Source organism: Hippopotamus amphibius, chromosome 4 (genome assembly GCF_030028045.1).
Source record: "Hippopotamus amphibius kiboko isolate mHipAmp2 chromosome 4, mHipAmp2.hap2, whole genome shotgun sequence".
Lineage (NCBI taxonomy): Eukaryota > Metazoa > Chordata > Mammalia > Artiodactyla > Hippopotamidae > Hippopotamus > Hippopotamus amphibius.
This window is the reverse complement of record NC_080189.1, coordinates 13,011,718-13,027,313: the sequence shown is the minus strand read 5'-3', so window position 1 is coordinate 13,027,313 and position 15,596 is coordinate 13,011,718. Positions and strand designations below refer to the sequence as shown.

General features: G+C 39.8%; 1 protein-coding gene across 1 annotated transcript; it reads right to left on the bottom strand.

Moving 5' to 3' along the window:
- Positions 1–6,387: 6,387 nt before the first annotated feature.
- On the bottom strand, positions 6,388–14,620 carry PRSS58 (serine protease 58). The gene is made up of 5 exons (XM_057733867.1): positions 14,581–14,620; positions 12,760–12,898; positions 12,280–12,539; positions 6,687–6,826; positions 6,388–6,603 (listed from the first exon to the last, which is right to left on the bottom strand). Exons 1-5 carry the CDS (start codon positions 14,618–14,620, stop codon positions 6,454–6,456), a joined length of 729 nt encoding a protein of 242 aa, XP_057589850.1. The 3' UTR covers positions 6,388–6,453.
- Between the last annotated feature and the right edge of the window lie 976 nt (positions 14,621–15,596).

Genomic DNA, 15,596 nt, shown 5'->3' with positions numbered 1-15,596 from the left:
GTAAGAAGCTGGCCTCCGATCGGTTTCCAGCACCATCTAGGAAGAGTAAGGCAGAGTTAGGATTATAGAAGCCAGAGAATCAGACAGGGTTGTTAAGTCAAAGACAGCATTAATGGTACTGGGATACAAAGGGGGACTTCATCAGAGGAACAGAACAGAAGCCCAGTCATTAGGATTGGACTCTTAAGGTAGAAAAATGTAATAGCAAGTTTGACCTGGGGATGAGTCACTTGAGTAAGGAGGGTGTTTAAACTCCTTTCAACAAAGGATAGTATTGGATCCACGTCTTGGGCTGCTAATGTAGATGGGACTCTACAGGTTATAGATGTGCCGCTTCAATTGGTTAAGATAGGGGTTTGGGGCTTCAAAGAGAGCCAGGGATGAGCACGTATAAACTGTGAAAAAGAAAAGGGAAAGACATTTGTCTCTATGGCATATTGGTTTTTAATTTCGGTCAGAGTAGCTGCCAGAAACCCCAAAGTAAGATAATCAAGGTGCCTAGTACTGTGTGAGTTTTCAAAGGGCCCGGGAGCAATGACCTTGGTATTCCTTGTCAGTGTCAATCCCTGGCCCAGCTTCTCTAATCCCCATCTTTAGCTTCCACTGGGCAATTTGATTCTATTCCAATTGTTACAGCCGGTGACTTTAAAGCAGGGCTTTTTCCCCACCCTGGTTCCCTGTTGAACAGAGCTCACTGTGTGGGTTCTCAAATCCTCCCATCCTTGAAGAAAATACACAAAGGAAGACATTCTAAATTAAATTCTAAGAAGTCTTAAAAGTCTTATTGATGCAGTAGCTGGTGTTCATTTCTGTGCACAAGAACAAACTGTAGCCTAATCTTCACCTAGTTTTTGTGAGATCCTGGTCTATCCATTCATATTTAGCTTTGGGGATCATAGCTTTTCAGCCTTGAGAATGAACGGTGGGCATAGGGAGTATCCCTTTACTCTGTGTAACAACATGCTCTCTAAATCCTAACGTGTTATTAAGATTTGAGCAGGCTAATGAGTGACACCTATTTTCTTTACGCAAATTCTGAACACATTGAGAGAGGTAAAAGAGTAAGGCAGATGAAGAGGGGAATTTCTAGCAATGTTACTTACAGAGCTGATAGAGAATGTGGCTCAGACATGGCACAACAACAAGATTCCCAATGCTGCAACTTAAAATTAGACTTATCCCACCCTTCAGGATACTGAGGGGTAGATGCTCTCATATTTTCTATTAAAAACACAGAATGCAAATGAACAGAGAAGCCTTGAAAAACTTTTCAGGTGCCACATTTTCTCCTCCTTCAGTGTCATCTCCCACTAAAGAACTTTTTACATTTTAATGTAACTTGCTACAGGGAAATAGACAATGTCAAATTATTAATTTCGCCTCCTCTAACTCTTAAAATGGAAATGAATGATATTACATGATGATGTTTTGGAGCCTTTAAGAGGATTCTCTCAAGGGTTCTCCATAAAAAATGGGATCCCTGGGAATGAAATTGACTGGAAGTTCAAGTTCTTATTTGATGAACCTAACCAAAAATCAAACCAAAAAACACCAACAGGTTTGATAACAGTGGACTGACCTGAGTCAGTATGCTAAAATATCACAGCCTCTTCCCTTGCTCACAAAGCTGTTAGTTGTATTAACTGATTCAATCCACCTTGAGTGAAAGGGAGCCTGGGTACCCTGGAGAATGGACCCTGTTCTAACATTGAGAGGCTTCTTTCGAGCTTATATAAAAGTGACCTGCGTCTATTTACTTGGCAACTTGTGCTCTGCAGACAAGAACATAGCTAAATTTTTTGAGAGAAGCTGGATCTGAATTAGTACTAATTTGTGGTGGTGGGGAAGACATTGTCAATGCTGTCCTCTGATCAGAGTGGGGCTTATGAACATTGAGGATTCATGAATTTTTTTATAACCTGAGTCTTTCCTAGAACAATTCAATGGGGCTCTGAATTTATTTCCCTATTTCCTATATGTCCTGTTGCGGGGAAAGAGCAATTTCTTATCTACATCTGGTAGAATCGATACAACTATTACAATCTCTCCCTGGCCTGTGAACTGAGGGCTTTTGTTGTAGAAAGGGCTGAGAGGGAGTTGATATAGAAATTTCCTTTAGTAAATCTAAAGCATGAGCACATTGCAGAGATCAGTACTACCAACACAGACTTGAACTGTGCTGGGTGATAATTTCAATTATAATCCCATTCAGTTCTTCCGCTTGGCCCAAGTCAAAAGAGCGGTGGGGAGGGATAGTGTTTGGTTATTGGGTAATCAGGTAGTAATGCCAATTATATTCACTGTTCCATGGAAATAAATACAATCCTTCATACTTGGTGTGCAACTACTCATCTAGCAAGTGCATTTTTGTTGTTTAACAGCTTTATTGAAGTATAATTGGCCTACAATAAACTGCATATATTTAAAATGTACAATTTGATAAGTTTTGACAGGTTTGTTAAACAGGCGATTAAATCGTCACCACAATCAAGATAATGAACACATTTATCATGCCTAAAAATTTTTCCCTTTGTGGAGATCAACTCGATGATGGGTGATGCCTTAGAGGTCCAGGACAGGGAGAGCCAGGAGGGAGTCGTGGGAGGGAGGGGATATGGGGATATGTGTATAAATACAGCTGATTCACGCTGGTGTATCTCAAAAGCTGGTACAAGAGTGTAAAGCAATTATATTCCAATAAGGAGCTTAAAAAAAATTGTTTTTCCTTTGCAATACCTCTCCCTCACACCACTTCCTGCATCCCTGCCTCCACAGATGACCATTTATCTGCCTTCAGTCCCTGCATATCAGTGTGCATTTACATAACACTGGGGTCATACAGTATGTGTTCGTTTTATCTGGCTTATATTTTTTTTTATAAATTTATTTATTTATTTATTTATTGGCCATGTTGGGTCTTCGTTGCTGCACACGGGCTTTGTCTAGCTGCGGTGAATGGGGGCTACTCTTCCTTGTGGTGTGCAGGCTCCTCATTGCCATGGCTTCTCTTGTTGCTGATCTCGGGCTCTAGGCACGTGGGCTTCAGTAGTTGCAGCACATTGGCTCAACAGTTGTGGCACACGGGCTTAGTTGCTCCATGGCATGTGGGATCTTCCTGGAGCAGGGATCGAACCCTTGTCCCTGCATTGGCAGGCAGATTCTTAACCACTGAGCCACATAGGAAGCCCCTGTCTGACTTAATTTACTCAGCTTAATTATTTTAAGATTATCCATGTTGCTAGTTGTATCAAATGTTCATTCCTTTATATTACTGTGAAGAATTCTATTGTATGGATATACCACAATATTTTTTAATCTACCCATTTATGATCACAGTAAGTGCATTTTTGTACACTGTCTTTGAGAAGCTCAGAATTACTTAGCTTTTATTTGGCAGAAACAGTAGTATATTTTTACCTTGGTGCTCAGGAAAACATCATTGCTCTGGCCCTGTACCTGAATGTAGTCTTTAAGGGACTTGGCAGTTTTAAAGGGTACCATACTAGTCTGCTGTATTTGATGATATCACGCAGATAGGACCAGACTACAAGAAGTAGCAAGTCTCCCAGATGTCTTGGGAAGATAGATGTGTGGTAATGAGTAGGTGACACAACCAGTAAAACTAGTCACCTGCTTCTGCAATGAAACTCGTGGGTATATGGTGGGCTCTTCCACTGAAATGAAAGCATTGTTGAAACTTGTGCTCTCTGTTAAGAATGATGTCCGAAGCTCTCTAAATTTTATGAGCAGTGCATATCTCATTAGGATATCATCCTCTGAGCCATTTAATGAGTGATCTAGAAAGTTGCTAGTTTAGGGTGAGACTAAGTCAGAAAAGACTCTCCAGCCAGCACAAGTTGAAGTGCAATTGGTTCTGTTTCTTAGGTTTAAACTCTGTAGCTCTAATAGTGCTAACAGTATCTTTAGCAACCTAAATGAAGCATGTGGCAAAGCCTAATAAGAAAATCAATACAGAGGGCCCTAAACTTGGTAGCAAAGTCATGGTAGCTTTTTGGGAAATAGCTTCTGGTTTGTGACTAGGGTCAGGTGAAGATTAAATGCCAGACTGCAGATCACCGGTGGACCACGACTCTTGCTCTAGGTGGGACTATCTGCTGCTCTTTGTCATTAACTTGAATTTGCTCAGTAGCATTCCATTCTCAATTAGGAACATAAATGGAACAGAGGTAAACCAGGCCCCGAAGGTCCAAATAAGTTACACAAGGAATTTCTCTGGGCAGTCTTTCCTCAATCCACACTTATGACCTCAAAGAGATTTCTCCCTGAACAGTTCATTGAGGGTGAAAAGACTTTACCTTGATTTGGCATAACTTTGGTTGATATATTAGTCCAATTGCACAGGTACTGTTGTGATATTAAAACCCTTCAGAGGGACACCATGGAGGACAAAAGAGAGCTGAATTCTTCTCGGGAGACAGAAGTTCAGTCAACATTATCTAGTTCTCTTTCCTTAGGTCAAGATTTATATGAATTTCTTGGGAGTGGCTGGTGGTCTGCCTTTGTAGGTGCTCAAAAAGAGCAAGATGGGGGGAATGAGGATAAGTTATTTGAGGATGAATTATTTACAAGGGTTTTTCAAGGTCAGCTTGGAGCGGGAAAATATGATCTCCCACAAGAATTCTCAGCAACATGCTCTCACTGCAGAAGACGTTAATGATCAGATAGAAAAGCTGGTCTGTTCTGAAGTCCTTCCTCGTTCTGAGTGGCTTTTAAATGCCTCCGCAAACAAAATGAGCAATGGGACCAGATGGAATGTACACAGAGACTTCTAATAAAGACCCAATTTGCCCATGTCAGTGACCAATCTCACCCTTAATACAATACTGATATATCACTGTATCCCAGGTCTCCCGCCAGCCATTGGTGGGAGATGAGCCCCTTTCTGTCATGGAGGGAGTAGCTATTTGTTCTAATTGGACATGACATATTCTTTTTTTTTTTTTTTTTGCCCGTGCCATGAGGCTTGTGTGATCTGAATTCCCCAACCAGGGACTGAACCTGTGCCCTCGGCAGTGAAAGCGTGGAGTCCTAACCACTGGACTGCCAGGGAATTCCTGACATATTCTAGATTTGGATTTTTTTTCCTTTGCAACCATCATTCTCAGCACCACCATGCTTGAATTCCTTATATAGTCCACAAAAGTTACCTTACAGTGACAGTGGCGAGATAGTAGGCTGATGCCCATGGAATTCAGTGACCTTACTACCCGCTTCATCACTTAGGATCAGTTGGCTTTGTAAGACATCAGTATGATCTATTGAAATTGTTGCACCATTTCAAGCTGGGAGATATCTCCAGAGGCTGAGGTGCTCTCCTGTAAAATCCATCTGTTTTTCCCACAGCAAAAAAATTCAACTAATAACATACATGAAGGTGAAGTGCTCACAAGGGCACTGAATAGTGCACACACAATGTTGCTGTTGAACACCACAAGCTAGGCTTTCCTGATTTACAGGTTTTAGAACCCTAGCCAGGACACAATTTACTGCTGGAACCTCTGCTTTCTGGAAGGAGTTCTCTTCTTGTCTAGCTGGACCATAAGGCTGTAATAGTCCACTGGTAATGGCCACAGGCAGAACTCTCTAGAACTTGGTTTTGTTTTTGTGGTTTTGCTCCTCAGTTAACTGGCCAAAGGTCACCATCGCCCCTCATAGAAAACTATCAATTAAAACTCTCAGATGGTAACTGGAGCTGCAGAGGTGAGATGAAAGGAAAAGAAGGAAGGACAAAAAATGCAAGAGTGATAACTGGTGGAGAATAGAGTTCCTAGGGCAGCTGGCTTAATAGAAAGAGTCCACGTGCATGTATATTGGCAAAATCCATTCTGGACTCCCTGTTCATCTGCTGTGTCCTAAGCCCCGATTAACATTTGTGTTAACCTCTCTGAGCTCAAGTCCCTACTGAGAATCCTGCAAAATGAATGTCCAGAATCTGTGTCTGGTGCTGAGAGTTGTGTGGGCAAGGAGAAACCAAGTGCCATTCCTCCAACAGCATCCCTCCTTAAACCCTCTCCCCTCCCTGGGACTTCTTTGTAGCTTGATCCTTCTCAGTCTTCCTGTTGGCATGTGTAACTTGCCCAAAGCACAGGCTATTGAATTCTGCACAAGTAGTAGGGGTTTGGAAGTCCAAGATGGCAAGAAAAGTGGCCTTTTTTTTTCCCCAGTAAGTCAATGATCAATTCATTAGAACACAATTGCCACTTCATAAATTCCAACTGCCTAAGGGGTATGGAGTTTGCCATCAGCATCATTAGAGGGGGAGGAAGGGCTGCCATTTATAGTCACAGTACAGGTAGGTACCAGTCACCCACTCTGTGGGGCAGAGTGAGACAGGTGTGTGTGGTGCAACTTAGGACACCGACTAGATTTAATTCTGAGGCTGGACTTGGGGACAGATGGTGTCATATGGTCTAGAATTCCTGTCATGAGAGCTCAGTTCTTCCGGATGGTATTTTCAATCCAGGGTATGTAGTTAATGATTCTGGTATAGATGCCAACATCAGCTCTCAAAACACATCCGTCTGCAAAAGTCAGGATTCCTTGAAGTACCCCATCACACATGGCAGGGGCAGCTGTGACTTCCTGCCAGGAAAAAGGAAACCGGGTTATCTTTCTGGCAAAGGACACAATAACATGGGAAAATTAGGGCATTGAGAGTAAATTACCTTGCAGGGCAGCCTCCTTCCTGGCACAATGCCCAAGCACATCATACTATCTCTGATGTAGTAGGTTTTATAGGCTTTGAGGCACTCAGTTTTGGAGATTACAGAGATATTCACACTCTGCAGTGAGTCGGGGTCCCTGTCTAGAGGAAAGAAAGAAATAGAACTTCCTTAAGAGTTATGAGATACCAAACTTTCTTTTTTCCTTTTCCTTTTTTCAACATATTTCATCTCCTGGTAGAAAGGAAAAGAGTTCAAACACTGAGAGAAATCAGAACCATGACCACTAAGACAATAAGAAACGATCAGATTAACAATTTCTCGTGATACAATGTGCCTCTCTACTTTACAAAAGAGATTAAATTCTTAGAAGTTAGATGTAAATATAAGATATTTCTGCAATGAAATGAAGTAAATTACTTAAACATTTTCTGGCAATTCAAACATTTTAAAAGTGTCCTTTGAGTTGGCATTTTTATTTATTCAATTCAATTTTATTTTACTTTTTGAGCTTCCATGTTTCTTTTTTGTCCTACTTTTTACTTTCATCACTGACTCCTTTCTAATTTTTCAAATTGAAGTATATTGACATGAAACACTGTACACAGCATATTGATTTGACACATTTGACTATTGTAATATGACTGCCATTGTAGCAATAGTTCACTTCTATCACTTCACACAATTATTGTTTCTTTTTTGTGGTGGGAAAAATTAAGATCTAGTCCCTCAGTGAGTTTGATTATAATACAATATTGCTGTCTATATTCACTATACTGTGTCTTAGATTTCCAGAACTTATTTATGTACTAGTTTCAAGTTTGTACCTTTAAACAAGGTCTATCCTATTTTGAGACTTTGAAGGAATTTAGAGAGCTCTAAGCCTAGTTTTTCATTTAAACTCACTCAAAAAGTGGTTTTCTTGAACCCACAAAACTAGGATTTGAAACTAAGTCTCCTCATTCCTACTTCAAGTTGTTTCCTTTATATCAATGGTTGACACATACTATGAACTGTGCAGACCCTTAACAAAATTTTTCCAATCTGCAACAAAACAAAAAAAACAAGAACAAAGTAGTATCTATACATATGTTAGGTGTTCTTGCCAAGGATTCTTCTTTTGGAGGAATTGTTTTATTTTGAGATTTTGTTTTTTTTAAATGACGGTGTGTTTATTTGAATGTCTTTATTTGAAAATACAGTAAAACCTTGGATTGCAAGTTACTTGTTCTGTGAGTGTTCCGCAAGACAAGCAAACATTTCTAATAAATTTTAACTTGATAAACAAGTGATGTCTTGCAATAAGAGTAGTACGTGACGCCGAATGTCACATGATCACAACTGAGCCAATGGAGCTGACCACCGACGAACTGATGGATCTGCATCGCAAGCAACAGCAAGAAGTTATGGAGGAGATCTCGTCTGCAGAGGAGGAGAAAAAGGCGGAGGAATCCCTCACTTCAAAAGAAATTAGGGAAATGTGTAAAATGTGGGAAACAGTGCAAAATTTTATAGAAAATCACCACCCGACTAAGGCTGTAGCAGTGTGAGCGATGAATCTGTTTAACGACAATGCAATGTCACATTTCCGTGAAATCCTCAAAAGGAGGCAAAAGCAAGTGTCATTAGATAGGTTCCTTGTTAAAGCTGCACAAAAAGAAAAAGATTCCATTGAGCCAATAGATAGCAGTGATTCCGTTAGTGATAGTGAAAGTCGTCCTATACAATAACCCTCCTCTTTCTTGTCTCCCTCACACCAGCTACAAAGGTTTTAAAAGGTAAGTGCAGGTTAATTTGTTTACATTTCTTTATATTTTGTATTTTCTTTATTATTTTATATTTACAGTATTGTAATCATTTTTATATGAATATTTTTGAGTTGTGGAACGAATCATCTGAGTTTCCATTATTTCTTATGGAGAAATTTGCTTTGATATACAAGTGCTTTGGATTACAAGCATGTTTCCAGAACAAATTATGCTCACAAACCAAGGTTTTACTGTAATATATTAATTTTTTATTTTTTTAAATTTTTTATTTTTTAAAAAAATTTTAAGCTCTTTATTGGAATATAATTGCTTTACACTGTTGTGCCAGTTTCTGCTGTACAACAAAGTGAATCAGCTGTGTTTATACATATATCCCCATATCGCCTTCCTCCTGTGACTCCCTCCCACCCTCCCTATCTCAGCCCTCTAAGTCATCACCCATCATCGAATTGAAAGAAAATGAGATTCTTTGCCTTATTTTCCAGTCCAGCAATAATTTGTATAGCTCAACACTTCTTTTGGGAATGCCTTATTAGGAAATACTGACTTCATGTGCCAGATAAAAATAAACTGAGGTTTTTTTGGTAAGTTACATCTTTTTTTTTTGACTCAAGTGACATAACCCAGATGAATCAAACATACTGCTTAACAGAAGGACGTTTGCCTATTTCTAAACCGCAAATCGTCTCTCAAAGGACAAGGAATTTCTTTTTTCCTTTATTGGAGTATAGTTGATTTACAATGTTGTGTTACTTTCTGCTGTATAGCAAAGTGAATCAGTTATACGTATACATATATCCATTCTTTTTTAGATTCTTTTCCCATATAGGTTATTACAGAGTATTGAGTTGCGTTCCCTGTACTATACAGTAGGTCCTTATTAGTTATCTACTTTACATATAGTAGTGTGTATATGTCAACCCCAACCTCCCAATTTATCCCTCCCCCCATTTCCCCCCGGTAACTTTAAGACTGTTTTCTACATATGTGACTCTATTTGTTTTGTAAATAAGTTTGTACCATTTTTTTTAGGTTCCACACATAAGCGATATCATATGATATTTGTCTTTCACTGTCTGACTTACTTTACTCAGTATGACAATCTCTAGGCCCATCCACGTTGCTACAAATGGCATTGTTTCTTTCTGTTCTATGGCTGAGTAATGTTCCATTGCATATATGTACCATGTCTTCTTTATCCATTCTTCTGTCAATAGAAATTTAGGTCACTTCCATGTCCTGGCTATTGTAAATAGTGCTGCAATGAACAGTGGAGTGTGTGTATCTTTTTGAATTATGGTTTTATCTGGGTATATGCCCAGGAGTGGGATTGCTGGGTTATATGGTAACTCTATTTCTAGTAATTTAAGGATGCCCCATACTGTTCTCTGCAGTGGCTGTACCAATTTACATTCCCACCTACAGTATAGAAGGGTTCTCTTTTCTCCACATCCTCTCCAGCATTTATTGTTTGTAGATTTGTGATGATGGCCATTCTGACCTGTGTGAGGTGATACCTCATTGTAATTTTGATTTGTATTTCTCTAATAATTAGTGATGTTAAGCATTTGTTTGTGTTTTTTGGCAATTTGTCTTCTTTGGGAAAATGCCTATTTAGATCTTCCACCCATTTTTTGATTGGGCTTTTTGGTTTTTTTGCTGTTCAGCTGCATCAACTGTTTGTATATTTTGGAGACTACTCCCTTGTCCGTTGCTTCATTTGCAAATATTTTCTCCCATTCTGAGGGTTGTCTTTTTGTTTTGTTTATGGTTTCCTTTGCTGTGCAAAAGTTTTTAAATTTAATTAGGTCCCATTTGTTTATTTTTGTTTTTATTTTCATTACTCTAGGAAGTGGACCAAAAAAGATTTTGCTTCAGTTTATGTCAGAGAGTGTTCTGCCTATGTTTTCCTCTAAGAGTTTTATAGTATCTGACCTTACATTTAGTTCTTTAATCCATTTTCAGTTTATTTTTGTTTGTGGTGTTAGGAAGTGTTCTAATTTCATTCTTTCACATGTGGCTGTGCAGTTTTCCCAGCACCAATTACTGAAGAGACTGTCTTTCCTCCACTTTCTTGACTCCTTTGTCATAGATTAGTTGACCATAGGTGTGTGGGTTTATTTCTGAATTTTCTATCCTGTTCCATTGGTCTATATTTCAGGTTTTGTGCAAGTACCATACTGTTTTGATTACTGTAGCTTTGTAGTATAGTCTGAAGTCAGGGAGCCTGATTCCTTCTGCTCCATTTTTCTTGTTTTAGAGGACATTATACTGGGTGAAATAAGCCAGAAACAGAAAGACAAATACTATCTCACTTATACATGGAATCTAAAAAAGCCAAATGCATAGAAACAGAGAGTAGAATGCTGGTTACCAAGGACTAGGGGATGGAGGATATAGGTGTATGTTGATCAAAGGTACAAACCTTCAGTTGTGAGACGAGTAAGTTCTGGAGATTTAATGTACAGCATGGTGACTATAGGTAATATTGCTGTATTGTGTACTTGAAATTTTCTCAGAGAATATATCTTAAGTGCTCTCAGCACATACACACACACACACACATATACAATGAATAATTAGCTTGATTGGGGCCATCATTTTACAATGTATCAATATATACGTATCAAAACATGATTTTTTATACCTTAAATATATACAATGTTTATCTGTCAATTATACCTCACTAAAGCCGGGGAAAAAATTCTACTTTTATGATATATTTAAGAAAATGTATCCCAAGATCTGAAGGTATTTACCAAAAAGTAGTTTAAAAAAGGTTTGATTGATGGCAGATTGCTAGGATAAGTGTGTAGCCACCTCTTGACTTCTGTAAAAGAAAGTGGAGGTAGATGAAGAAATGTAATCTGAAAAACTTGTCTAAACTTAATCTCCTTTCCATACTATGATGTCTAGTATATGCTGTATATTGAATAAATTCAAACTTACTCATGAGTAAAAATGTATTAATTCTTTCTAAGGGACTCTATCATAGTTTTTTCTTACTGTTACTCACCTCCCCACATCTCCAGTACTCACTCTCAACTTGATTAATAGTTACAGATAGTTGATTAGAAATTGCATGAAAAGTATGGAATGGGATAATGGGAAGAGAGGCACAAGACAGAAAAGAGGAAGCTGCCTTCACTTGCTCAAAGTTTTTTCGTGGAATCTGAAACATATGACGTAGATGAAAGTTTAGGTAGAACATGAAATCCAGTAGTTTCAAATTACATACAGAAGACTTCCACTGAAAAAAATCATAATAGTTGTTTTCCAATTTCCTGAAGAAGTGAGTGAATATTCATTTTCAGAATGTTACCAGTTAAAAATACCTGAGAAATATTTTCTTAAACTTTTGTTGATCTGTGATCACAACTTTGCATAAGGAAGTTCTGCATGACTTAGCACCATATTATGTATTTATCTTACGTTTAATACATAAACATATTTCATGCTATTTCAGGGCTTCAAATTTCTTTATTGCCTGTAATGGTTTGAAACCATCTGATATAGTTTGTGCCACATTTTAGAGTTCAGAAAATTAAGGATCTAAAGGTAAAGTGACTGACTTGTCACATAGCAAATTAAGACCAGAACACAAGTGCCCTGTTTCCACTAACACAATGTCTATCAGATATGAAAGCAAAGATGTAGAAAGATGCAGTGGGGAACAAAGATTGCAGGACTCCTGCAGTGAGGCTCTGGGGAAGGGAAAGGAGATGAAAGAATGAATGAAAATGTTAGAAGAAAGCTCATTGGGAAGAACTGCAGAAGCCAAGAGTGAAGGCGGGAGAGATGCAAGTCTGGTTCTGAAAGCTACTCACAGAGATCACACACGTTGTAGGCCCAGGTGGAGACAGTGCACATGGTGTCTTCAGGGACAGGCTCTTTGGGCAGGGTGGCCACTTTCACATAGTCATTGAGTTCAATATGGGTTTGCAACTTGATTAACATGAGATTATGCTCCATAGAAGTGATGGAGAATTGTGGGTGATGAATCATCTTCTCATAGCCAACCACTTGTACATGTTTTTCTTCTCTTAGATTTGATGGTTTTGTAACCCCCAGGATTAAGTGAAGCTTCCTGGAGCAATAGAGATACTCATGAGAGGACTTAACAGACACGGCTTATCCACCCTTATGGGCTTTTATTAGCTTTTCCCCGAAGCTTTTCTCTACTACTGAACATCTCCAGAAAGGGCTCTCTAATCCCATTTAATTGGGTGGATCCCAGGAATGATGCTGGTCTGTGCCCAACCTGAGAAATCCAAAGTATAGGGTGAAACTGGGGACTTATTACTCACAATAAGTTACAGTGTGCAGCTGTGATCACCCAAAGGGGGTGGATCAGGACTCCAACACAAGGCAAGTAATCAGATTTCAAGTAGACCATGTATGGGGGAGTGATGGCATCTTTGTAATCTGGATCGAAGGTCAAAGCAACTAGAGAGGGAAACATAGACCAAAAATTCTGAGATTGTTTTTCAGGTATCATTAGAAAAAACAAAGGAAGATAACTCAATAGACTCAAGTTCCCCCACCCTTCTCTCCAGAACTTTTATCTGTAAGTTGAATTTGTAAACTAGATTACTTTGTCCTAAAACATGAGGAAAATGATAGAAATATATCTATGAGGATGAGTCAAAAATTATTTGCATCTGGCTGTAGAATTTACAGTTTTAATATAACTGGAGTACGGATAATTTTTGACTCACTGTCGTATTTCAGAAACAACCTTCCTTAAATACCTTCCGCAATTCAGTGGACATGTTAAATCAACTCATGGAGAACTTACTATTTTTACCATTTTTAGAATGCTTTGACCAATCTTAACCCTTTCCGCTGACAATGTGAGGCCAAGTGATATATGCCATTTAAAGAACAGAGCAAATGCTAACTGAGTCTGAGAAAGGAGGAAATTATTCATTCATTCAACAAGTAAATATTGAGCATCTAGTGTGTGAGGCTTTAAGGGCTTGGGCTACATGGTGAACAAAATAGACAAATATCTCTTCTCTCACACATTCTAATGAGTAGACACGTTCAGTGATAATAAATACACCATAGAAGTCAATGATATGCTATGTTGGGTGGTGATTAGTGCAGGGGACGAGGGAAGGGCAGTATCAGGGTATGCATGTGTGTGTGCACGTGTGTATGTGAAGGGGGCATTGTGCAGTGTTACATCAGCAGTCAGGTGGACCTCATGTCCAATGTGAGAGATGAACAATGAAATGAAGATGGGGGAGTTAGATAATGAGCTATCTGGGGAAAGGAATTCCAGGCAGAGAAAATGGCTAGAACAAGAGTCCTAAGTTCTGTTTAAGGCACATCACAGAGGCCAATGTGGTTAACATTGTGGGTGACAGGGAGAAGGGCCGGAGGGGAAGGGAAGAAGGTCAAAGAGGTGATACAGGGTTGTGTAGTGTTGTAAGGATGTGAACTCGTCTTCTGAGTGATATATGGAAGTGCTTCAGGGCATTGTGTAAAGAAGTGGTGATAATTTCCTCATGGAGAAGTGTTGCATGTAGGCATGTGAAGCAAAGAGGCCTGTTAGGAGCATAATTTGATAATCAAGACAAGAGATGGTGCCTTAGGCCAGAGCGTACAGTGGAGGTGGTGACATGTGATTGAATTTGGGATCTGTTTAGAAGACAGAGACAACATTTTCCAAACAGAATGTATATGGGGTGTGAGAGAAAGGGGATTTATGAATACCTCCAGGGTTTTTGCCTGAATGACGGGACCCATGTCTGGACAAGACCAAAACCCCTGAACGCTCTGCTGTGTCCATTAGTGGGACCCCTGTTTTCCACCCTGGACTCTACTTTTCCTTCTCTCATGCCAACACCAATCCTGTTCTCCACAGGCCCAGAATCAGGCCACTGTCTCCCTTAGAGGGTCTGGTGTCAGGTTTCAAGGTCCATGCCTCCCCCAAAAGCACACAGGCAATCAACGTGAGGCAAAGTTACAGGAGGAAAGCTGGTGGGGATAGAGCAGTGGTGAAGGAGAGAGTCTATCCTGCACTTGCCGTCTGGAACCTTGCCTCCTGTCTTTACCCATTTCTCATGACTCCCCCAGGATGTCTCTTGGGCAATTGAGGAGAAAGATATACAGATACTCACCAGGCAGGTTCAAGAGAGCCCACAGGAAGATAAACTTCATAATCATGTCAAAAGCCTTTTAAAAGATGAGGTTCAATGCCTTGGAAAGGGTGGCAAGGAAGGAGAGAAAAAGACTAAGTACGACGACGCAAGAAGGGGTTCTAGGGTTGGAAAAAATGTGTCATGTAAGTTCTTTCAGTTGCAGGATTGAGTTCAAGAAGAGGCGTCCATCAGGCAGGGTAGGGGTTGGTGCAGGTGTCAGAGGAACAAGAACAGAGTTCAGGTGACTTGGTCCTTGACACAGTGGAGAATGGTCTGGAATTCAACGTTTCTCTCTCGCCCTCCCCCCCCCCCTTTCAGGGAAGGAAGCACCTAATTTGAGAGATGTTGAAGCTTACAGTGGTCCTTGCTTTGTAAATCTCAGACACCATGTGCCTCTCTGAACTACACACACACACACAGTACTGACCCCTCCCATCTTTGTGACGCTAACCCCTGTTTGTGTGACCCTGACATTTATCTCCAGTGACTATAACCCAGCCCTCTGGTGCTGATCTTGACCCACCTGCCTGCTGCTACACTCCTCCTTGAGATGTATTAGCCCTTTCTTCCCTGTCACTACTCATCAATCTATTCACTCAGCCAGCCAGCCAATGATTTACATTATGTCTGACGTGTGCTAGACTGTATGCTCACTGTAAAAGGTACCCAAATGTGAAGACACTCTCCCTGACCTCAAAGAGCTTATAGACCAGTGGGAATCAGAGGTCCATAAACAGGCAATTACAAAATAAAGTATTCAGAGCTAAAAATCTAGGTATACCACTGTCTAGGGAGCAAGATTTGCAAAACACATATCTGTTAAATTATTTGTATCCAAAACATGTAATGGAATCTTAAAATTCAACAATGAGAAAACACACAACCGGATGAAAAAGTGGGCCAAAGATCTGAACAGTTTACCAAATGCATTAGTCTGCTCAGGCCGCTGTATCAAAATACCGCAGACCAGATGGCTTAAACAACAGACATTTATT

Bases quoted from the DNA above. Each gene is read 5' to 3' on its own strand.
- PRSS58 (XM_057733867.1), bottom strand. From the start codon at position 14,620: ATGAAGTTTATCTTCCTGTGGGCTCTCTTGAACCTGCCTG. The intron at 12,899-14,580 runs GTGAGTATCTGT...TTCCCTCTCTAG, and splicing joins GGCTCTCTTGAACCTGCCTG to TTGCTTTGACCTTCGATCCA. The intron at 12,540-12,759 runs GTGAGTAATAAG...CTATTGCTCCAG, and splicing joins GCTGCACACTGTAACTTATT to GAAGCTTCACTTAATCCTGG.